Below are 24,436 nucleotides of genomic sequence, written 5' to 3'. Positions count from 1 at the left end.
GCATTCATAAGTTACACTGTCTCATGATCACAGAGATCTTATGTATCTTTGTTCATTCCAACATGAGAGATCTGAGGGCTTTTTCTCAGAAATGTATTTGTAATAATGTAGGCCCTAATTAAACTCCCCTGGAAGGCCAAAGGGAGGTCTTTTCATTCAGTCTAGTGCAAACAGCAGCAGCAAGGCATTAAGTGACTGATCTCAGAGTTCTTAAATTCTTGGTCAACAGTATGGTTTTCCCTAGAAATAATTGAGAAGATGAAGTAAATGCTATGAAATTACTCGTATTTTAGCGGGAAATACAGCCAGCCATGATTATGCATGGTTGGGCTTCATCTTTACTATTATGTGGCTTGGGAAACATTTTGTATCTTCTGCAGATGCCACATAGATCAGTCTCCAGTTAAAACACAGCACATAACTAGTTAGCATCGTGAAAACATTATAAATAGTACTTTTGTTCTCACTGCATAAGATATCCAGAGGATGTGGTAAATCAGTCGTTGTTCATGTTCTTTATTTATGTTATTAAACATCTCGGTTGGTCCCGTATAGAAATGTATCTCATGCACCTTTTCTGTCTACACTGCAGGCTTTATGCTATCTCAGTTAACACCACATCACACATTTACAACACCCTTATTCTTTCACTCATACCAGTTTTCACAAATACGGCATCTGTGTGCACTGTAGAAATTTTGAGGAATTCTATTCTCATTTATTTCAAAGAGTGTTTTTTTTATTTTATGTTGTGGGTTTTTTCCACACCCTACTTAGAACTCAAAACAATTGAAATTCTTTGCACCCCAATTTCAGGAAAGAAAAATCTCAAAACATCCCTAAGAAGATTCTTATCTAAAAATCTAAATTTTCCCAAAAGCTGAATGAATAAAAATTTGGTTTTAGAGCAGAAATTATTCCATAACCTTAACAGCAGGAATATCTAATACATCTATAATAAAATGTACTTAGATATACATACTAGTTCTGCTTTTCAGGCAAGCCAACAGTTGCAATTGCAAAAGGTATTCATTACCTCATGGCTGTAAAACTTACAACAGAAAATAATATCAACAATACAAAACCAAACCCTGTGATACAAGGCAGACAACCTTACATCATACCCACCATACTCATTCTTGGGTTTTCAGCTGTCTTCCATGGGGACCATGGCAGGCGTTAACCCATGAACATTACATCTCATAGTAATCTGGATCCAGAAATCTGACTTGAAACTATCATTATTTGGAAGCATTCTTATGATATTATAATGCAGGCCAACAACTGAAAAATAAATACATCCATCCTCTCCTCAAACCATACCATATAAAACTCTCTTGGTACCGTGAAATGTCCATTGGTCCTAAAATTAGGAGAGGCCCAAAGCTCTCACTGAACTATATTGACAGGATGAGATATACCAAAGGAGACAAAAGTTGGTTTAGATGGTGTACAAGAAGTCTTGCTTTCATTTTAGACAGTGGTCTACCATTCCTTAACCTCAAAGGGAAACAAAAACAGACCCAGTGCACTGATTTAGTTTCTGTAATCCCATCCCCCCAGTTGCATGGATAAATCATTCATGAAATCTCATGAGTAGATTCCTAACAGGACAGATAGTCCTTGGTGGAGGAATATATCAAATCAGTATTTTTGTAAGAGCAAATATTCAACTGAAGTAGAGGAAACGAAATACATGAGCTGTTGAATAAAAAATATGATCTACTGTTCCACTGCCTGTTTAACCAGCTTACAAAATATTCCATTAGAAATAACTTCACTCATTTAAACCACACTTCTGTATTTCTAAATTTTTTTACACTTTTTTCATTGCCAGTACAGTATGGATATAATTAAATCACTCATTTATTTTTGATTGATAGGAAAGATGAAATATCCGCAGAGAAAATAGGAGGCAAAAAGGTGGAAGAAATTCCTTCCATTTCTACAGGTAAAATCAAGTCTGCTTTTTGTGTGTCTCTCCTTTAAATAGAATTGCGAAAGTCAGTCATTCTTAGGTCTTAAAAGGCTGTAATTTAATGAATGCAGTAGAAGCATGACAAGTTCAGCGAAGTACGATGAAAACGTTTTTAACAAAATAATCTTTATGAAGCAACTTTTATCTCTTTACAGCATGTCTGCTACTCAAATGTAGCATTCCAAGTTGACTTTTGCCTTCAGTCACACACATGCAATGCTACTGATGTTTGACCTGGAAGAATGTCTATTGTATAAAACATAGCAGCTTTACCCATGCCATAAGTCATGGCCACCTTCCAGTGGCACAGGCTTGTGCTCAAACACGCCCTCCTTAAGGAAAGCTGCTCCAGTGAGCTGACACCTGACCAACACAGAAAGGGGAAGATTTTTGATGTGCAAACTTGTTCTTGCCTGACTTTTCTTTTAACCCCCCTGCAGGCTCCCCTGGCACACCCCTCTCTCCATATGCACCTAATGGCACGCTGCTCAATGAAATCGTTAACGACACGAAGACTCCTGTGAAGGTCAGGGCAGCCTGTTTTCCTATCCCATTTTTTCACTCACCTTTTTTTTTTTTTTTTGAGCTCAGCTAGAAGAAAAGAGGAAGAAGCCTTATAAACACTTAGTGCTTCGAAACCATGAGTTCTCCCATCTGTTTCAGCCAGTGGAACTGAAGGGGTCTATTAGCATCTGTTCTGTACCAGAGTAGGGCATGATGTTTCTCAAGTATGAGGTAGAAAGTATACAAGTATGGAAACTAGCTTTTAGGAAGAGTCTTCATTCTTTGAAGGAGGGGCCTGTTCCCTATCTTGTGCCATTTTGCAACCTTATTATTCAATAAATAACACCAAAAAACATACCTTCTAGGGCTGCCACAACACAGGAGATAAGACTAGCCCTTCCTTGCCTTTTTCTGGCCAGACAACCAGCTATCAAAGAAGCACCTCCACTGCTATCTCTTCAGAGCAGCCATGCAACACAGCTCTGGAAACTACCCCATCCTCCACAGGTTTACAGCAGCTGACACCAGCTACCTCTGAGAGAGGGGTGGAGTGCTTGGAGGAGTTGTTATTTTCCCTATCCTGGCTGCTAGAAAGGTAGTCCTGGTCTCAGCACAGCTGTGTGGCCCCAGGGAACCTCTCTCTGGAGGCATTATGGGGGAGGACCCTGCTTCTGAGGAGCCTTCGCTCTTATATTTCCTCTTTGTTTTGCTCTGAGAGTTTTTCCAATCTGTAAAACAGCTACTTGAAAAACCTCTTTTTGGGGGGTGGGGGGGTGGTGTGCATACTGACTGTAGGAAGAGGCTCATTTGGGGCCAGGAGTGCTGGGTGAGGCCTTGCTATCACACCCCTGGCAAATCACCACTGTTCCCCATCCCACCTATGCAAGCTCCTCAGCTCCAGCACAGGAATTGCACTGGCATGATCCCATATAAATGCTGTTTTTACTGCCCAAAATTATTACATCTTTGTAATGTAAGAAAGCAAAATAATCTTTAAATAGTCTCAACTTTCTATTACCTACCTGTATCTCAGATCTTACAGCAAAAGAGTGAATAGAAAATGAGGGAATAGTGGTTTTAAAATCACTTATTTGTGATGTTTGAGATGTACCAGATGATTGTCATTAACCAGTTTCTCCTTGTTACAGATCTCCTTATTCTTTCTTACCCAATCCTCTATCATCAGCTCCCTAAAGGTTGGCTCCTCAAAGGTCATGGGGCAGCTATGTAGAAAGTGCATATTCCCAAATCTTCCATTTATATGGTAGAACATTACAGAATGCTCTTTCTCTAACTGATGAGCCACATTTCTAGACACAACACAAAACATACATTCTTCTAAAACTGAGGTATCCTGAGGAATGATATAGCAGAGCTGAGTTTTGCAGAATCAGTGGGTGCAGAAAGTGCTCTCTCCTGTTTCACTCCACATTCTGTGGTTCTATTATTAACATCTTACTTTCTCTCTTATCCCCTGCCACTGCAATCTCACTTATTTCTTGTTCTGCTTATTTTTGGAAGGTATTAAAGCCTAGGTGTTATGTATGGGACAGATGTCTCTAGCAGCCTTATGCCAATTTACCTGGCAGAAGAAATGGAAACTTCACCTCGCTGTGAGATTCAGACTGATGAGCTTGCTGCTCTTTTGGGCCAGTTTCTTCTTGACCTTGTTGTATTTGTTTGTATTTTCTCCAAGGTGCAAGAAGTCTGGCTGAGAGTAGAATTACCCTTGAGCAAATAAAAAAGATAAAATCGTGTTTAAAGAATACAGAATATCTATGTATTGCAAATAAGTATGAACATGCAACGTATATGCAGTACATGCAGTAAAGAAGAATTTGTTTTTTGTTCTGAGATCTTTGTATTTTTAACAGGCTTTCTTTGGAACCCTGAAAGATTTTATTCATTAAAAAATGTAATAAAATACATTGGCAGTGAAATGCAACGATGATATGTGTTAGTAACAAGATTTGTGAAGAAAGACTTAGAGCTTAGTAGAAGGCAGGAGTTTCCTGGGTGAGCTCTCTGCATCACCTCTTCAGGTTCTTGCATTCCAAGACTTGAAATTTGAAGCTCAGCTCTGTTTGTGAATAAGGAATGAGAGATACCTTCTGATCTTAAAATTAGCAAATGTAACTTTACTTTAATAACTTTATATTTAGGATGAACTAGGAAATCTTTCTCAATGCACCCATAGCAACTTTGCCCCTTGGGGCAGCACATCATAGCCTACAAATGAATTGACACTTGGAATTTAATGTAATTAAAGAACAAAAATTAGTAAATGTAAGGAAAAACTACAAATACTGTTGGGAAACAGCAAACAAAATGAGTACTTTTAACAGCAGTAAAGTCAACTGCAGAAGAAAAGTGTATCACAGGTAGGGCTAATTCTAATTTATTAACAGAAAACCCAAATGCAAACTTCTGAACATGAAACAGTAACAGAGAATCTGGAACTCTGCTCTGACTGACCATGGGTTTTTTGAGTGTGGGATTTCAACTAGCTTGTAGAATTTTCTTGTCATTCTCCTTGATGTCACACATTGTCCTCCAAAGTGGCAAGTAAAGCTATATGACTTTACAATGATGGAAGTAAGACTTGGAAACAGTCTGTATGCAAGAAATGGCTTGATTCTCTTCACCTTCATTTATGCATATCAAAGGCAATACTCAAGTTACAATAGTACAAACTTGTTTGCAAAGAGAGAAGAATTAAGCCAACATATATGTATAGAAACTGTTATCTTTTGTAGAATATGGTTCAGAAAGTTATTTTGGGGATGGGCTTAAAAGGGAACCTAATCTACCTGTTAAATACCAACATGTTGGGGAAAAAAAAAATCACTTAGTTTTATTCCTTCACTTTTTTTTCATTTCTTCTTCTTTTCCAGGAGCTGGGAACAAATGCAGTTCCTGAACTCCCTGTGGAGCAAATGGTAGAATTCAGTGTAACTCTCACTGATCAGGAGTACACAGCTGAACTTAGTGATCCCAACTCCCCAGAGTATCAACAACTAGCTGCCAAATTTCAGCTACAGGTAAGGAGGCTGAGTGAATGCAAAAATGTTGACTTTATATCTTGGCTGAGGTTCATACTATAAACCTACCCTTACCATGAAATAGAATTAGACTCTACTGCCCTTACTTTGAACAGATAATTCCTGTCATCTCAAGACCTTAAGTTTTTCCCCTCATTCAAGCTATCTGTTCAGCCACCAAGCTAACAAGCCGAAAGCTTTGACAGAAATAGAGGCTCAGATAACTGATGAACAGAATAACTTTAGGAATATCATTCAGGCTTAATCAAGAATTCATGGGCAGTACTTTGTCATAATTTAATTTCTACGATAAACCTAACGAGAAATGTAATATAAATGTTTAAAGTAATTAGTTACTGTTGTCTGAACCATTTTTCAAAAGACTTGCACTCATTTTGTTGTGCATTGACATAGTTTCTGTAAGAATTGGAACATCTGTAGTGTTTTCATATAATTAATAATATTAACTGAATGTTCAGCTATCAGTTTAACAGCAGATAATGACTTGAGGTTCCTAAAAGGTTTTCTTAGTAAATCAACTAAAGCTTCTCATCAGTTTTATGAACATTCCTTAGTGCAAGTTATTTTGCTTTCCTAGTTCAGTTCCAGATATGCGTAGAAAAATGGCAAAGGATGTGCTAGCAGAGCTGATAAAAAATGTTTTTTCTCAAGATTTCCAGTATTACCCTCAAACAGAAGTGCCCGCAGACTTTGTTTACTAACTATATAATGCATCTTCTATTCAAAACCATTTAATCATACACTTGTTAACATTAAAGTTAAAAGTATATTGTTATTCTGTTTGTACAACATGGTTAAAACTGTTTAATTTATAAATGATTTGTCAAATAATCTAAACCCATCTGCATTTGGTTAATATTTCTAAGTAATTAACAATTTACAGGTGATTTGAATCACAAAACTATACATGAACCAAAACTGCTGAAAAACCATTTGATTCATGTTATTTGACTTGCTCTCTTATGATCTAGATTATCACTGATTTACGTAATTACCGAAAAAGAGCTATATTTTGTGCTTCATTTTGCCTGTTAACAGGTAATATAGCCAGTATATACAAACCAAACACTGTAAACTGAGCAATTATGATACCACAAAGAAGGCAGTTGAGACTGTTTCGTAAAGCTCTTTCTCAAAAATAAAAAATATTGTCTAGGTAGTCAACCTGTGCTTGCCTTTTAGTTATAGATCTTACACTATATTAATTTTTTATGGTTTTATATAGATGAAAAAAATATTTGAGAAACTTCCGGGATTCAAAGAAATCCGCGTATTAGGATTTAAGTAAGTAAGAAAACGGGGCTCTCTTTTCTGTTGGCTGCTAAGGTTCTTCTGTTCCTTCTTGTCCTTGAAGATGAAGAGGCCTGTGGACTAGTGTGGGGGCAGAGGAGGGGAGGAGCATGTTGCTGTATATAGAAAAGAGTTTTATGGTAATACTATGGAGACAATATGGCAAGAATTGCAAACACATTCCAAGTGAGACTATGAGGTTTTGAAGTACTAAATAGAAGTAGTTTTGATTCACTGAGAGGTGAAGGATACAATAAATTCTTTGAATTGTTTGCTATCAACCCTATATTAAGGACTTTTTAAAATTACAAGGTACAGAGAGTTAGAAGTACAATTATTTAGGTGACTACTTTTTTGTGTGTGGATCCTGTGCTGTTCATGGATCACAGTGAAGAGAGGGTTGCAGGAGGCTACATGTCTCTACACATAAAACTTTTCCAGTACTTGTTTTCCAGGTGTTTCAAACAATTTAAAATTTTTATTTTTTTTTTAGTAAATTTGAGTTCTGTCTTTCAATTTCTTTTAGTTTTAGCTTCCTTGTATGTTTATTACTAATACAAGCTCTTATGTACTTTTTCAACAGAGAATCTACAGGGGAGGGGGAGATAAAAAAATGGGTTATGCTTCTACAGATAAGAGCACATTGTGTAAAGGATTAAATGAACAATAACTAATAGTAAGAAACTATACAAAATTGAAAAGGAATAAAGAGCAGGGAGAAAAGACGTAAATTTATGTGGGCTTACAGCACCGCATCAGAAACATTCAGTCCTTCTAGTAATATTTAATACATGTTAAAGAATGCTTATATTGCAATGTAATTTTAGACAAGAGCATCCTTCTTCCTAGCATTTCTCTCTGCAAAACTGCTGGGAGAAAGGAGAGAGAAAAGCAAAATAGACTGAAAATTAGTTGCTTATATTTTTATATTGAAATCAATAAAACAAAGAGCTGCCACAGAAAAAGCAGAGAAGTCTATAGTAGCATCTCCTAGTTACAACTTGCAATAACTAACCCCTTTCAGTTATGACTCCAGGTCGGGGATCCATTTCAGTTTAGTATCTTGGACTTAGAAGCTGATATGAAAGTATATTCATCAATATGGAAGACCAGGATTGATTCCCACCATCTAGTAATTTAGTTAACTCCTGAGAGGTACAGATCAGCAAAGACAGGTGTTGCTGTCCATTCTCCCTAAGCCATATTAGTGTATATATTAGCAGCATTTCCCCCATGACAACATTATAAATATTCTAGAGAATTCATCAGGGAAAATAACAAGGCATTATATACAGAAGGTCAACATAGGCATGTCTTCCAGAGGTAATTAATACTTCAAGTTACCCCTGTACCTAGAGTCTCAGTAGGCACCGCGTATGATAACCGTAATCACTGCTACTACTGCCACAGGTGTTCATTGCCACCATAAAGACAGAGATTAGCACAGACAGTGCTCAAATTGGACCATTTGGGGTGGGAAATAGGAAAGCTTATATTTCAAACTATCATGGTGAAGTAAAATTCCTCTCTCCCCACACAAAACATGGTGACTACTATTGTTTGGAAGGGAAAAAGTGAACTGATGAAGAGTAGACTGTCATTTTCACACAGAGACAAAAATTATAGATGGCACGTACAAGATAAGATAAATTGTCAAAAGATGGTTATGATGTGTATGACTGAACGATTTACCAGTATACATGAATCTTTGTTTTTCTTTCTTTTGCAATCCTTTCTCAAACCCTTTCTTCTGTGATGAAATGAAGACAGAAGAAGGAGAAAGATGGGTAATCTTTCTGTAATGCTTAATTAAGATTAATAATTTTATTGACTAATTATTAATAATGATTATTAATCCTTTTATTATGTACATAGATACATCAGTAAATGTTCTTTATCTTGATGTGGCAAAGTGAATTGATTATGTTCTGCCTAAGAACAAAATCTGTGATGTGAAGCAGCAGGGACAGCTTTTACTTTTATCTGAAAGGTTCATGTAATCAAATTTTGTCAAGATCTCTCTGAAGGAAAGAAAATATTTGATCTAAGAAAATTCACATTCAGATGACTGAAGAATTTTATCAGTCGTATACTGAAAGTGAAAAATAAATAGGGAAGCTTTATATTCCAGTTTCATTTTTGATCTGTTGTTTCCTAGCTGTATTCCCATATACACATTATTTTCAATGAGTACATAGAATTTGATTTGTTATCTCCATTGTCAAGCCAAATAGAAAAGCAAAGAAGCCAGTTACTAGCTTGATAAAATGCAGGGAGTTTTTGAGTAGTAATACAAACAGATGTAGAGTCTATTGTTGTTGCTGCTTAAAAGTGCTCCTGGGGAATAATTTGTCTAGCAGTTCCCAAAATTTCTCTTTTACTCATACTTTAAAAGGAAGAATTGTCTACTGTTTTTCCTGAATTCTTGCAATGTCATAGAAATTTAAATATATAGTACATACTAGATAAAGTGAAATTCCTTTCTCTACAGTTATTTGATATTGTAAAAAGCAACATAGTATAGAAATGTTTACAATGTACTCATTATTTTTCATTTTAATTAGGTGATAAACATTTATGAAAAGTCATGTATTAATAATGGTGAACATTTGAGACTTCCATTGAACATCTAGGGAGAAGCTATAAACACCCATTTGGAGTTGGAAGAGCTAACACCCCTTGTGAAAAGTGATTTGCTTGCCACATTAACTAATTTTTTTGCTGTTCTTTGAAAAAGAGTAAAAAATTGCCTCAGTTGTGATAAGATTTTTGCTTATCTGCAGTTTTATGGACTGCCTAACCCCTTTTCGGAGGATCCTGCATAATGTGTGATTATGGCTTCTGGTAACTCCAGCATGCATTTATGGCTGTTTGAATCAGTAGTCAATGACTGATCAGTAGTCAAGGTTTCTGAGTAGTGAGATTAAACTGTATTATATTAGAATATTTTTACAATTTTCTTCATAATTTGAATTTCTATTTAAAATCATGAATAGAAGAAAAAAGGTATAGCAAAAGTAATTTGAAGGTGACAGTCTGGTTAGAAGGAAGTAAATCTGCATCGCTTTTACAGAAGATAATATGCTATGGTTGCATATTTGTTTGTCTGTAAAATTGGTTCTCAGTCAGTAACTGATTTTGCTGCACTGGGCATTTTTAACTTTCCCCTTGCAGATCAAGCAGCACTATAGCACGGTATGTGGTGAACTTTGAGAGAGATGGCTCAGAAATCAAAAGCACAGCAGATGACATCTCAACTATTGGATCCAATAAAGTTGAAAGTGAAAAAATTCCAATTTCTCCAATGGAAGAGAGGGAGATATCAGGAACTAAACTCACAGTAACAGACCTTCAGCAACTGGTTGCCATTGCACTCCATGAAGACCAGTCCCTGCCAATGGACCTTGGGACACTTCAGTTTACTGATGGTTAGTAGGCAGGCAGGTGCCAGACACAAGTCTAAACCTTGCCTTTCCAAACTGATGCAATTTCAGTAAGGTGTATTTCACTGCTCTAAAAGATTGTTTTCATTTGATATAGCCTATTCTCTTTAGTGTTGCATGGCATCCAAAGGATGCAGAGATGTAAGTTAAATTTTATAGCGAAGTGTGCCTCTACGATTATACAGCCAAACATCCAATCATATTAGAGGATCTATTTTTTTCTTTCTTTGTTTAGAAAATCTGGATATTTTGCACACTAAGATAATTAAGAGGAGAAAAATAAAAGAAATACTATGAATATTCACTGTATCATTTTAACTTCCCAGTATGGACAGTCTCCTCTCTTTAGCAAGACAAAAAGTGAGAGCTTCCTCCAACCTAAAAATTAGGCTTTCTGAAAGTTCTGTCTTGATTGTAAGCAAGCCATCTAAGCTCTCCATGAAGTCAGAGAGACAGACACTTTAAAGAGCATTTGGTCCCAAGATAAAATCAGTAAAGGTGTGTTTCACTCTGAAACACAGAGGGAGTATAGATGACAAGCTGGGTGTGAGGACCTCCAGCAGAAGGTTGAAGGTCTGCACCCTGTTCAGTAATCCAGATAATAAATATCCCCTTCTGGTCCATCAATTATTTTTGCAAAACCAGCATATCCCTAATTTTGGGGAGGTGGGTTAAAAGGTGGGAAATTATTTAAAATAATTTTTCATATGTGTATTTACCAAAACAATCTTAAAACACATACCAAATTTAACTATAGTGTTTAATTTGCAAACAGCAGCATTTTCTTGCCAAAAAAAATTATTCAGATGAACTAATACTTTCTGTAAGAATAAAATGTCATATTTAAACGTAGATTCAAAGTCCCCACAAAAAATAGATATTGAACACTTCAATAATGTATATTTTAATCAACTTTTTCCCAGTCATTATTTTTAATAATCAGTTTTAGAAAAACAGCTGTTGTGCAATGACTTTTAAAGAGCTCCTCTGGGGGGGTGAAGGGACCAATGGGGCACTAAAGCCAAAACACTGACGTTAACAATGGTGTGGACTCTAGGTAAAACTGAAGTAAATTTAGGCTTAATGAACAATGTAATATAATGAGTCACCATAATCTATGCAGATTTAACTGAGGGGTTCATATTTCAGCTGATTTTAAGCATTCCTCCATTGTTCAGCTCTCCACAGACCTATCCTATTTATGCTAAATAAAGCGTACAAAGAACAATGCATATAAAATTCTGATTTTCCTCATAATTGTCAGGTTGAATGGACATTGGCAGCTCACTCTTCTTAACATGGATTTTAAAAAGTAATTTTTCAATGGAGAACAGTTTAGTACTGGTTTTTACTGGCCTTATGTGTTTTGATCAGTTTTCAGTGTGTCGGTGTTGAAATGTTGTTTTCTCTCTCTCTCTCTCTAATGTTTTTGATTTTGTTTTGTTTTGTTTTGTTTTGTTTTGTTTTGTTGGGGCTTTTTTGTTTGGTTTTTTTTTTGCAGAATCTATTATACCACCTAGTGATTTTGATAATGATATCCAAGGCATGGTCACTATTCCTCTGGCAGGCCCTGATTTGGTAAGTTAATACTGGTTGTCGTATTTATTTATTTTTCCATGGAAAACAAAATTAAACAGTGTTCAGATGGACATAAATATAAAAAAAACACCCCCGTTTCATGTGCTAACATATCTGGTTTTGTACTTGCTGTAAGGATGAATGTTGTGTTGTTATACTGCAACAGAGATAGTGTTTAGAGCATTTACAGATGAATATTGCTGCCTGATTACCTTTTCCAATTTTAATTACAAAGTAAGCAAGGTCTTAGTAGTTCAGTAGTACAGAGCAACTGACAGGGATAATGAAGGCCATTTTTAACATTACAGGCAATGTGATTAGGATCACACGCACATGCCAAACATTTTATACATCTCATGACTTCATAGCAGCCTTCCAGTGTCTGAAGGGGGCCTACAAGAAAGCTGAAGAGGGACTTTTCATCAGGAACTGTAGTGATAGGACAAGGAGTAATGGGTTCAAACTGAAAGATGGGAAATTCAGGTTAGATATACGGAAGAAATTCTTTACTTTGAGGGTGATGAGGCACTGGAACAGGTTACCCAGAGAAGTTGTGGGTGCCCCAGCCCAGGCACTGTTCAAGGCCGGGCTGGATGTGGCATTGAACACGGTCTAGTGGAGGGTGCCCCTGCCCATGGAAGAGGGGTTGGAACTAGATGATCTTTAAGGTCCCTTCCAACCCAAACCATTGTATGACTCTATGTTGACTTAGCTGTTTGCAAGTTCATGTGGCTAAAGATTATTGGCCTTTTTAGGAATAAAACATTATAATGAAAGCTGCTTTTCTAAAATTTTTCAGGAGGAATCTATGAGTGTGGAACTCCCACTAGGTTACCCCAGCCCAGCAACAGTGGACCAAATAGGAGACACCTTGGTTGATGAATTTACAACTGGAAGTCCTGCTCTAAGTGAAGAAGAGATCAGCATCCCTGAAGAATTTAATAATTTTATTACATCTGAACCTGAGTTCCCTACCAAACCCTCCAGAGAACCATTTCAGGACAGATCTCTACAAAAAGTTACTGACCAGCAAAGTTTAACAGTGCCTTTCAGTCCTCTGGGGAGCACTAGCAGTCCTCCAAAATCAGAGGTTTCCTATCTGCCTCCTCCAGCAGATGAATCTGCTAGCAGTGGCTTAATCACCGATGGTTATGAGTCTCCAGTGGAGCAGGCTACCACAATGGCAATTTATACCACGGGTAGCTTTACCCCACCTAGTCTGCAAGCCAGAGATGAGGATAGTGATCATGAGGAGAAGACAGAACTGACTGATATAACAGAACCACCTTTCAAGGAAGCTGACCAAGACATTCCGCCTGAACAAGGTAAGACACAAAAGATTTTTATGAGAGAGTGTAGGAGAGATATATGTTATGACATGCAGTCACGTATTGGCACAGCAAGCATTCCTTTCCATTGTGACAGGAAATTTTTCTGGACCATCAAAGGTGAAAAATTTACATTTCTGATGCCCACTTCAGGAAAATCCTAATGTAGCTCACTTCAAGGTTGTCAAAGCTAAAAAAACAAAACAAAACAATACAAAACCAGCCTAACCCAACAACAAATGTCTAAGGATAAGGCACACTTACTACAGAGTATTAGGGTAAAATTTCAAAAAGACAGGGCAAAAAGATATGTCAGGGAAGAAAAAAAGGTATCCAAGGCTAACATAAAAAAATTGGTATTTAAAACATGGAAAATAAATTACTTTGGGCTCTACAGTCAGTTGTGGATGACAGCAGGAAGAATATAATGAAATAACTTATTCAGATTTATTATTCAGAAAAGTTTGCATATCTACATGTCTGATCAATGTGAAAAACTTTTAAAAAATTCTGTTTTCTGTGTTTGTTTATTCAGTTTTATCCACACAGTAGGGTTTTTTAGAGGCACCCAGCTACATGAGAAAAAAAATACATATTAAATAAAAAAGTCTATACATGTGGAGAAAAGTCTGTATAATGTAGCCTTAAAAAAGAAAAATACATGATAGTTATACTTCCCACAGTTGACCCTGCGGATGAAAAAAACTTCAGACAAAGCTATTAGGGTCATTCTTAGGGCACAAACAAATTATATTTTTCCCTGGAACAGCAGAATGACAGTAAGGCTACTGCTTCCATCACTTCCACTAGCCACTCAGAAAGCCATACTAGGCACTGTGGAGACCTATGGTGTGCAGGTAACTAAATTGTGTGGGGCAGCAGCCTCCACTGGCAAAGAAGCAAGAGCCACGATTCCTGCAGTTGCCCTCCATCTCTCCCAGCTCTTGTCGGCTCCATGTCCTCTCCTGCTCCCTGAACTGGCCTTACCATCTGAGCATTAGGTCAGTAAATGCAAATTTTACTTGCACTTCAAAGCCTGTGCTAGCCGTCTAAGATGCAAGAGGTCACTATAGACACACGGGAGGAATTAGGTCTTGGATGACTATTCATATGTTCTTTGTCTCAAATTTTTGACTGACCCTCCCAAAAGAAAAGCAGAGGGCAGGTAAGCACTTCATAAGGGTCAGCAGGACTCTCTGATGTCCCTGCATAGTCTCTAAGCAATACTAAAAAAAACCTGCAGAGAAAAATGAACTAAAGACAAATTCAGGGCAAAATTCCCAAATGTGCATTAGCTCACACAACACACTTGTGTTTCTGGATCCACAAGACCATCATGCTCAACGCTTGCAAGTTTGTTCCCTGCTGCAGGAGAGTTTGTTGTTCCCTTAGGAGGCTCTACTCTGTCCCTGTTCAACGAGCTCTGCGCTTGCCCAGTCCTTGGCCTTTCATGTCCCTCCCTGCACTCCAGATGTCTCTTGAAGTGAGCATAATGAACCCTCCTTCCACTTTGAAGATATTCTTCCTGATCCAGCATGCCCAGATACATGGGCATACCTGTACCCCTGCTGCCCAGCCACATCCTGTAAGGCAAACACTGTTTTCATAGCTGATTGGAAACACCCCACTTGCCTGTTGATAACATCCTTTACAGTGAGCCCACGTGGCAGAAATATGAGAGTGGGGAATGCCCATATACCATACTGTCTATGATATTGTTTGTCTGGATCCAGCAAATAACAAGACTGGCATTTTAAAGAATAAAGGATGTAAAAACTGCCACTTGGGAACATACAATAATGAGCTCTGGACTTGGAAGAGCATAACATTCCGTGGTCATGTTGTTACATGGTAGTTTATGCACTGAGTAAGAACTTCCCATTCTATAATCTTGCCTTTTTCACACAGAGTTATGAAGTGAGAGGAAAGCAAATACTTTATGATTAGCAGAGTGAGTTAAAGATTAGAAAATCACTTCTTATAAGAATCAGTTGTCAAATGTTCCTGAAAATAAAGTTTATGATAAAAAACATTAAATGCAACTATTTTCAAATTCATGCTGAGAAGTCTTGCAGTGCTACTGATAAAAGCACAGCATACATTCAAATAGCACTCATTATAACCGTGGAAAAGCATTACATTTGCAGGGGAAAGAAAGTCATGCATTTTTCATTCTATTCACTCGTTGCATTAAGGACTTGATATCATAAACAACACATAAAGCCACATATCTGTTTCCCAATTTGCTAAATAGCTGAAAAACCTTGTCGCTTATCGGCTCCAGATGACTGAAGAGAAGCAGCAGAGGATATATGACTCACCTGTGATGACCCTTTAAACACTAAGAAATTGTTGTATATATGGGTTAGAACATGTCAATCTGCAAGAGAACAAACTGTCTAGAGTTGTAAGAAAAAAGATCCTCCCACAATAAGGTATACTATCTTACACAACTTATGTCTAAAACAAGCACTTGAGTATATGAATTCCACCATTATTTCTGCAGCTGAGTAGCAGAGGGAAAATAATTGTCCTTGTCTAAAAAGAATGGATGCTGTATTAGCAATGTCTCAAAACTGTAGTTATTATTTTTTTTTAAAGCTTATAGTACACAAAACATGCTGCATGCTTAACAGTCAGGAGACCTGTTGAAAACTATTGAGGTTTAAAATGTATACACTTTAGAACTTTTTCTCTTTTTTAAGCTCTTCTCAATTCTAGCAGTCCTGTGTACAACATCTCCTGTATTTTTTTGTTTCCCTATATGTTGCATATTTCATAAGAAATGATAGAATGCGATCTGGAAATTCAGGTTTTATTAAAGTCACCAATATTGGTGCTATTAATTTTCATATGGCAAGCAGAATTTGCCAGGCTCAGAATTTTTCACTCTTTGTTCCTGGCTGCATTTCATAGCTGCATTTCTTAGTAATATTAAAAAAAAAAAAAATCTTTTAACTATTACTCCTGTGAAATAGCAAAACTACTCTGACAGTGCTTTATGAGGTTGAACAGAGGTTTAGGGTCTAAACAGTTGCCTGAAATTCTACTGCATTGATTTCCAGCTATTTCCCCACTCTACTGTCCAGTAGATGGAGCAAATTTTTCTTAGTCACATGTTGAAAACTTTAAATTCACTCTTCTTTGCCTTGAAAAGAAGAGCTGGCTATCAAAAATAACATAGTCTGAGATTCTTGTAGGTATCAGCTCTTCTTCATGGATGGACTTTATTGCATTGGTTATCACATGTGTGCAACTACAGGCTGGACATTACTACAGAATTCTGAATATTGAATGTCTACAACCTACACAACTACTTTAACTGTGCCTACCCAAGGTAGCAAATCAAAGCAATGAAAAAAATTCTTTCACACCTCCCAAAAAGATAATCAGACTCGGCCTCCCACACACAAATATACACAAAGTTCTGCATACAACGTCTAGAGAAAGGAGAGTAAAAACAGGTGAGGGATGAAGAGTCAAACTAATGAGAGGTGTCCTTTTAAGCCATGCAGGATGGGATTTGTCAGGCTTGGGCTGCCGGTGGGAGGAATGAGCCAGGAGCATGTGTGAGGCTTCCTTCAGACAGTGCTGTGCTCACTCTGCACAGTGATGTTGTCCACGGGCAGTAGAGAGCAGGTCAGTGAGGATTAGACAGACATGCTGGCCAAATGGTCATGGCAGTCACTCCACCCCTTGGAGTAGGCCAGAACTATAAGGAAGATGCCAAGCTGTCTTTAGAGTAAGCCTACTGTTCTGAGATTTCACAGTAGAATTGAAAGAAAACCATAACACAAATTTCCAGACCTCTTATTGAAAAGTTCTGAAACACCTGCATCAGATGTTGTGGTTTAAACATTTGACTTTTCAAAGGGTTTTTCTTTGCTCTAGCACCTCTAAAATCTCCGCTATTTCTATTTTTCATTTATAATCAGAGTGAAAAAAAGCTTTTTTTCCTACTGTCAGAATTGATACATGTTCACTCTTATCTAGCATTCCTCTTTCTTCTTCATATTTTTTTCCCCTCTGGAGTTAAAGCTCATTAATATACCTTCTGTATGGTTAACTTCTTCCTTTTTTTGCAGTCTTCCTGTAGCTCTGTCTAAACCAGTATGACAATTCAGAAAGGAAGCCCTTTGTGTAATGTATTAGGAGGGCTGTTATTTCAAAACCTAAGCAAATTTCAGCAGTAAAAAAATGTAAACAAATATATAAACAAATAAAAGAGTTCATAATGTCTGCAAGAACAATAATGATATATTTTGGCTTCCTAAATGGTAAGAAGAAATTTAATTTGTATTTGTTTTAATTGTAGCTACTAATGAATTGTACAGTCCAGGTAAATGGTTATCCCAAAATCATCATGACATCATGGAGGAGGCATTATTCCGGGAGAAGTTATTCCAGAAGTGTAGGACAAAAAAAAGCTAGCAGTAAAATCGTTCAGCTATTCAGTTGTACTGCATCTCAGTCTCTTCAGCCTGGGTCATCCTCAAGCTCTCAAGAAAAACTCTGAGATGAAGACTCTGCAGGGTAGACCACAGGGGTTTTTTTCTGTGAGAAAAAAACATTGATGAGGAGTAGATGGTGGTCACATTTCTGTATTTGTAACTGATAAAAAGCCTAATTAATTGCCTTAGTTGCTCTCATGTTCACACAATCTTGTTGTGAGTGGTACCCTTTAATATTTTCTTCCTACCCAACAGTTAATTCAGTGGTGCACACTTCACTCACTATTATTTCCAAGTAATATTTAGAAAAATTCAGTTTTCTCCATGTTCTCTTTCTGCTTCTGGTTCATCCTCAGCTGCTTAAGCACTGTCTTTGCTTAGCATAACTTTCTATTTGGCATAACCAGCATTGTCACAGAAAAGAAAACCCCATTGCTTGTTGCAAGAACCTCTCCAGATGTTCCCAGGATTGGAATCCACTCATTCTTTGTGTCAGGAACGCTCATCATTTCTTTCACATCGATGGTTATAGAGGGTAAGAACCCTTCGTTTCCTTGCATGTTTTTCTGGTTTTCGTATGTTTTCTTTGACCATAAACTGACAGGATTTTCTTGACATTATCCCCCATCAGCTTCTCTCTGTGCCCTTTCTGCTTGCTGCTTCAGATGTGTAAAGAATGATTTTCGTGAAGGTGCCAGCTGTTTGATGTTTGGAGAAGTGAACAGGTAGGTCTAGCTGTGTTATTTTCTCCAGCCCTGTATATGATATTGATTAGTCTGAAATTTGTTTATGAAGTGAAGATGAGGCTGAATATGTAAGGGTTTCAGCAGGACCATATTAGGATATGTCACATTTAAGGAAAATTTCGTAGTATGTTCACTGTTTTGAGAAGTTAGAATTGCATACTCAGAGAACTACAACTATCCTGAAGAATCCTAAACATATTAGACTAAGTTATTAGCATCTGGTCAGAATTTAATGATAGGCTGCTGCCTAGCTGCCTCTGTGCCTGGAACAGCAGGAGCAATCTGAATAGAACAAAATCTACATCACATCTTCAAAACATACTTAAAAATGCTAAAATGAAATGACTAGTCCAAGCAAAAAGGTATGAGAGAAAGAGAGCACTATCTATTTTCCCAATTTAACATATGACTTGTTTAAATTATTAAGCTACCTAACTGCTTTGGTTTAGTTTTACTTTAAGGTGAAGCTTTGCTTGCTTCAAATATTATTTCTTGTTCATGACCCCCAAAATACACAATATAAATGCACCTTAACCAAAACAAGTGATAATTTTGTTTAGATGCAGTTGGTAATTCCAATGCCTCATTGAAAGGACTGTGTGAAGCACAGAAAACAATTTATATTTTTGCAAAGAAAATTTGCTTATCCAGATGCCAATCTTCTGAGCTAAATGTATAATGAAAAAATGTAACTCCTCTTTCTGCACCCGCATAGACAGCAGGAAGATATATCTCAGTGCTTAATAGTATGTTCAGACATACTATTAAGTCTCTTCCCCAGACAAATGTGCATTGTTTCTGTGTGTTTACCCCTGGACCAGATGCTCATAGTCTACACACACACCTGGAGTGTCTTTCTCCCACAGTCATTACTGTACATTGCTGGTCAACTCCATTGTTCTTGCCGCTAATTCTCAGCTACCTGTGCCCTTTTAGACTTTCACAGCTAACCATCCTTCAGTACCTCTATTTCCTAAATGCATCATTTCTCCTGTAATTAGCATCCCTCCTGATGATCGCCCCCTTCCAGTTCAATGCTATTTCACTGCAAACTAATCATCCCTCCAAATTCACCATAATACTCCACTTGTCAAAATTTAATCTTTTCACTGTTTGCAAGAAGCCCTCCCCTATGAGTGAGATGCAACATATGTAATACAGGCTTTCATGCATTTCAGTCTTGGATCCCATCTTGTGTTAAAACCAAACCTTTCTGTTTGTGTGCAGAGACAAGATCTAAAGATGAAAAATTAGGGGGTTCTGTTGCCTGCAGCCTAGGAAGACAGGAGCAGCCACAAAGGCTACAGAGACTCAGAGGAGAGGAAGGAAGGAGTACTTGTCATATGCTAACACTGAAAACTTGACAAGCTAACAACCCACCCATAATTTTTCTTCATCTTTGTTACTGTGTGTGAAGGAGCTCTCTCTCCAGGGGGGACATATAGGTGTTGCCGCATGTGGTTTAATTCCACTTTGTTCCAGAAAATTAGTTTTCTTTAGAAATAAAGGGCTAAAAACTTATTTGAGGCAGTTTACAGTCTTTAGACACAATTGCAATAATTCTAATTTCCTAATAAAAAGAGAATATAAAAAGGTAGAAATAATTTCAGAATTTGAAGAGCCAGCATCACAAATAACTTTAATATATCAATGTCCTGAGTAAAATTATTTTAAAGCCTCTGACCTATGCAGTGATAAAATTAAAAAAATATTTTGCAACAAATAATGCAGACTTTTGGGCTGGGAGTGTAAGATTAAACTTTGCCAGGTTTCAAATGAATTAAACTGATGAAGTTTACGTGTCATGGAGTGCAGTTGGAACAAATATTAGGTGAAGTGGCACTGCTGAGACTAACATGCCCTAAATAATGCATTTCCCTCACTCATTAAAATCCTTGGTCTTGCTAGAAATGCTGGCTTTGAGAAGTAATGTGTTATGATTAAATGATATTAAAACTTTGATTTTCTAAAATCATTACAGTCTTCTCTTTGGAGGATTCAGTATCCTTCCAGCATAAGAAAGTCCATTTGACCTCAGCCTGGAATTTTTAGTAGTCCATTCCTTGTTAGAAAAATCCCATGCCACCTGCACTGGACTATTATAGACAAGTTTTAATTTGGGTGCTCTGAATCATCTCAGCTCCATCATCTGCTCCATGTCTGGATGCAGTTTTGTATCTTGTGCCTCAGAGAGGGCTTGGCCTTCCAACTTTGATTTTCTCAGCCTGCGGCATCCTGAGATGCCTCACATAGATGGCACTGATGCTAATATCAATTTATTTAAGCTGCTTGTTAGTCAGTTTGAAAGATCCCATAGTATTTAAAAGTAACAAACAAAAATACATAAAAATCTTACATGGAGGTATATTTGCAATAATGTTTATACTGAATTTAATGGGTTCATGTTTATGAAAATCTAGTATCTAAACTTCTGCCAGGAGTGTCATACACTTGCATGTTGCAATTAAAAAAAAAAAAAAAAAAAAGTAAGTTCTGACTTCTGGTTGAAGACAACATGCATTTTTTCCCCAAAAGGTCTCAACATTTCTTTCTCAATGTAACTTTATACAAAGTTCTGTAGAGGAAAGGACTAAACACAATCTCAAGCAATGATATCCGGGAGTAAATTAGAAGAAGGCAGAAGTTTCCCTTTCATTCTGTATGACATCTTCATACCAAGGAAGGTTTCTAAAGGAATTTCAAAGCAAACATACAGCTCATGGTTGTATGGATCCATTTTGCTGCACTGTGTAGTTATTGCTGGTTTTAGCATTCAAACTGCCTCCTCCCTGACAACAGGTCTCTGGCTGGTATGAGCTGCTCAGATTCAGAATCCAAGTATGACGGGTGGATTTAAGAAGTTAAATCAGTGCTATGGCATCTGGCCCAAAGTCATTATCCATATCACTAAAATTGAAATGTATTCTTGCAATGCAACATAGAGTAAAACCAGCAGGATCTTCCCAGTTAAATATCTCCTTCTATCTCTCTCTCTCAGAGAGTCATTTGTTCCATTTCAAAACTATGAGAAAAATCAGACCATCTATATCCAAGGCAAAATTTAGAACAAAATACTCCTCATTCTGTGACTTTCATTCCATGAATTGTTTTCACATACAAGTGACTATATAGTACAGGGGGGAAAAAGTGTATTCAGTGTTTTGATTTTTCTTGGCAAGTCCTACAGTGCTCCTCTGATGATGAGATTTTAAGAGAGTCACCAGATTTAACTTTCTAATTTCATGTTTTTCTTTTCTGTTTTAGGTCATTGGTCAACACATTACTTGAATTTATATAATGTGATTTCTATTTTGTTTTTACCATTTTGCAAACTAATAAACTTCAATCCCACAAAACTGTCTGATGGTGTGATCATCTACAAAAATTTCCTCTGTTTTTTTCTTATTACACCATTAAGAAAAATAGAGAAAATGGGCAGGAATTTGGAGAGTAATTTCAATTCTGAAAGATAAGCATTATAACTTGTCAGACTTTGTTTCCAAACATTCTAAAGTAAAATAAATCAAAAATAGTATTCCAGGTTTTCCATTTGAGGTGCTTCATTACAGTGGCATGTAGGAGCGTTTGCAACATTTAGATGGATGCTTCTTTATGTTTCCAGGTGTTTGTAAAGACTTAGGCTGTTTTCACATAGATTTCATTATTTTAAACTCATGAAAGAAATTTTTCAAATTTAATTGAGAACATTCAAAAATGGGAACAAGAGCTATGGTTTTAAGTGAGATGTTTTTTATTCAACTTTGATTCTATTCCTTTGTGGAAGGATGCAAATTCAGTGATGCAAATACCAATCAAGTCCCGACTTCCAAAATTAGCATGGTACCTTGCTTGTTTAAGATATGTTTAAATGATTTCACTATGGTAGTAAATAGTGCAGAACTTCAATACAAAATAGCTTATAGTAAATATTATTATAAATAACAGCATTTTTAAAGTTTCTGTTGTAAATGTGCTTATTAATCCCCTTACTTCACAAGAGCATTTTAATCTCAGTCAAATAATTTTTTAGCAAGGATTTTACTCAGAAAAATGACTTTAGGAGTGCTTGAGCACTAGTATGTCATTTTATCTGGCAATCTCAGAAACAGATGAGGTAAAGGTTTTGTAAATGGTAAAAGTGACTTGTCGCGTTATGGAAATAACCTACCACTGACCTACTGTCCATACAAAGTATCTGATTATACCTGACCTGATTATACTTCTCCTGTCTGTGTAGTATTATAAAACACTGGAATGGTGTCTCAACATCCAACTTTATAATCCTTATTGCAAGTATGAATAGTGTTAACTGTATAAAGCATTTAATATGGAAATGCTGACTTTTCTTCTGCTGTAGACAGAAGAGTGCTGAAGTAAATGGATGTTTCTGCATCTTTTCAGAGTCTTAACTTAGAGGTAGAACAGTCACCATAATGAGGTGCAGCATCTCTTGAAGTCAGTAGAGAGATTGCAGTGGGATGATGGTTCAGACCTGACTTTAACAGATTGACCACTCTCCAGTCTCTTTTCCACAGACATTTCCATTGCATAGTTTCAGTGCAAAATGGACTAAAACACTGCTACTCAGAGCTCTGGGGATGCTTCAAAAACACCAGCTATTCCTGTATTGTTTAAAGGAATTTATGTTTCTTAAATACCTCGTCCTCTCAAACTGCTGAACATGAGAATGCCAAAAACAGCTGTTAAGGTTTAACAGTCACGTCTCTCAGCATATGAATTTGACACAGGTCTGTAAAGTAAGCTTGCCCAATTAGCTCAGTTGATTAGAGCACAGTGCTAATAATGCCAAAGTTGTGGGTTTGATCCCATTTACTTATGAGTTGGATGTGATGATCCTTGGGGGTCCCTTCCAACTCAGAATATTCTGTGAATTAATTGTATATCTATTGTATTTCCACTTGTACCTAAATGACTAGCTTGAAGTTGAAAAATTTAAAAAATTACATTAAATGTATTTATTGCATAACTTCAAATCTTTAAAGAAATAGTCTTATTCAGAAAACTGTAATTGAACTAAAGTTCTTAATAAAACAGCAAATGGCAAGCTGAATTACTATTTTTCATCCAGGCAATGGCCAATGCATCAGAAAATGGTAATCAAAGAAAAAAGGAAGTTGTAATACCACAAGAAATCGATATTTCAGAGGGCTCTTACAGGTACAGTGACCAAACATGAAATTGCTAAAGGCAGATGTGGTTAAGGGAGCTTCCATTTCCCAAGGAGAGATGGATCAATCAAAATATTAACCCTCAGATATTCTGTAAAGGGAATTCCTTCTTTGTACTGAAAACATTGTGTGAGTTGAGTAAGATCAGTTAACTTGAATCAGTGAAAAGTTTATGGATAGTCAGGCTGTTGTGAACTGCATCATTCTGCTGCTCTCAGAGAGAATTCACTGCAATGAGGGAAAAGTTGCAGAGCAGTAAAAGTAGTCAGGGCTTGGCTTTACTCTTAATGGTTTCCTCTAAATCTTTATGCATCTTTGAGGAACAAGTGAAGAGTTCTTTGCTTTTTATTTCTTCAGTGATTGCAGAAGTAAGCAATACTACTGACCCCCCAAAAAAGAAATCATAGTAAAGATCTCAAAGAGAGATGAGAGCCATGTTATAACCCTCTTTGTGAAGAAACATCCCAAATCAAACACAGAGTCTGTTGCCGTGGACAAATTACTCAGCTAAGCAGGAAAGTCAGTAAAACAGGGTTGTCCAGTTGGTACCAAATAGAAAGTTGGCCTTGATGTCGGTGTGTGGAGCACAGCTAAAGTAGCACCCTTGAAAGATTAATTCATAATGAACATAGACAAGATTATTAAGGTATAGTTGGTCAATGCCCTGAATTCTGAAGTGTTTTAGCTTTTCGGGTTTTGATTTTGCAAATTTCATGTTACCCTCAAGGTTTTCAGAGTGTCAGGTAGGACTGAATGGCTCTGAGAATAATGAGGGAAGATTATCATTACTAAGTAGTATTTTATTAGGATAGAAAATACTCCTCTTGTGACATCATGTGAGAATGGCATTTATTTGCATCTTTGGTG

The 24,436-nt window shown here is 36.9% G+C and overlaps 1 protein-coding gene across 7 annotated transcripts in view; it reads left to right on the top strand.

The window, feature by feature from the left end:
- The window catches only part of IMPG1 (interphotoreceptor matrix proteoglycan 1), a 57,565-nt gene that overhangs the window by 16,874 nt on the left and 16,255 nt on the right, over positions 1–24,436 (top strand). For 6 of the 7 annotated variants that reach the window (XM_017823900.1, XM_017823871.1, XM_017823845.1 and 3 more), the window contains exons 5-12: positions 1,884–1,951; positions 2,419–2,504; positions 5,377–5,523; positions 6,770–6,828; positions 8,601–8,621; positions 10,009–10,262; positions 11,779–11,855; positions 12,655–13,180. In XM_017823900.1, coding sequence (XP_017679389.1) covers positions 1,884–1,951; positions 2,419–2,504; positions 5,377–5,523; positions 6,770–6,828; positions 8,601–8,621; positions 10,009–10,262; positions 11,779–11,855; positions 12,655–13,180 — 1,238 coding nt within the window. The remainder of the gene's footprint in view (positions 1–1,883; positions 1,952–2,418; positions 2,505–5,376; positions 5,524–6,769; positions 6,829–8,600; positions 8,622–10,008; positions 10,263–11,778; positions 11,856–12,654; positions 13,181–24,436) is intronic. The other variant, XM_017823850.1, reaches the window with a different exon arrangement.

Source organism: Lepidothrix coronata, unplaced genomic scaffold (genome assembly GCF_001604755.1).
Source record: "Lepidothrix coronata isolate B3197 unplaced genomic scaffold, Lepidothrix_coronata-1.0 Scaffold4, whole genome shotgun sequence".
Taxonomy (NCBI): Eukaryota; Metazoa; Chordata; class Aves; order Passeriformes; family Pipridae; genus Lepidothrix; species Lepidothrix coronata.
Note: the sequence above shows the minus strand (reverse complement) of the source record. Positions and strands in the feature narration are given on the sequence as shown.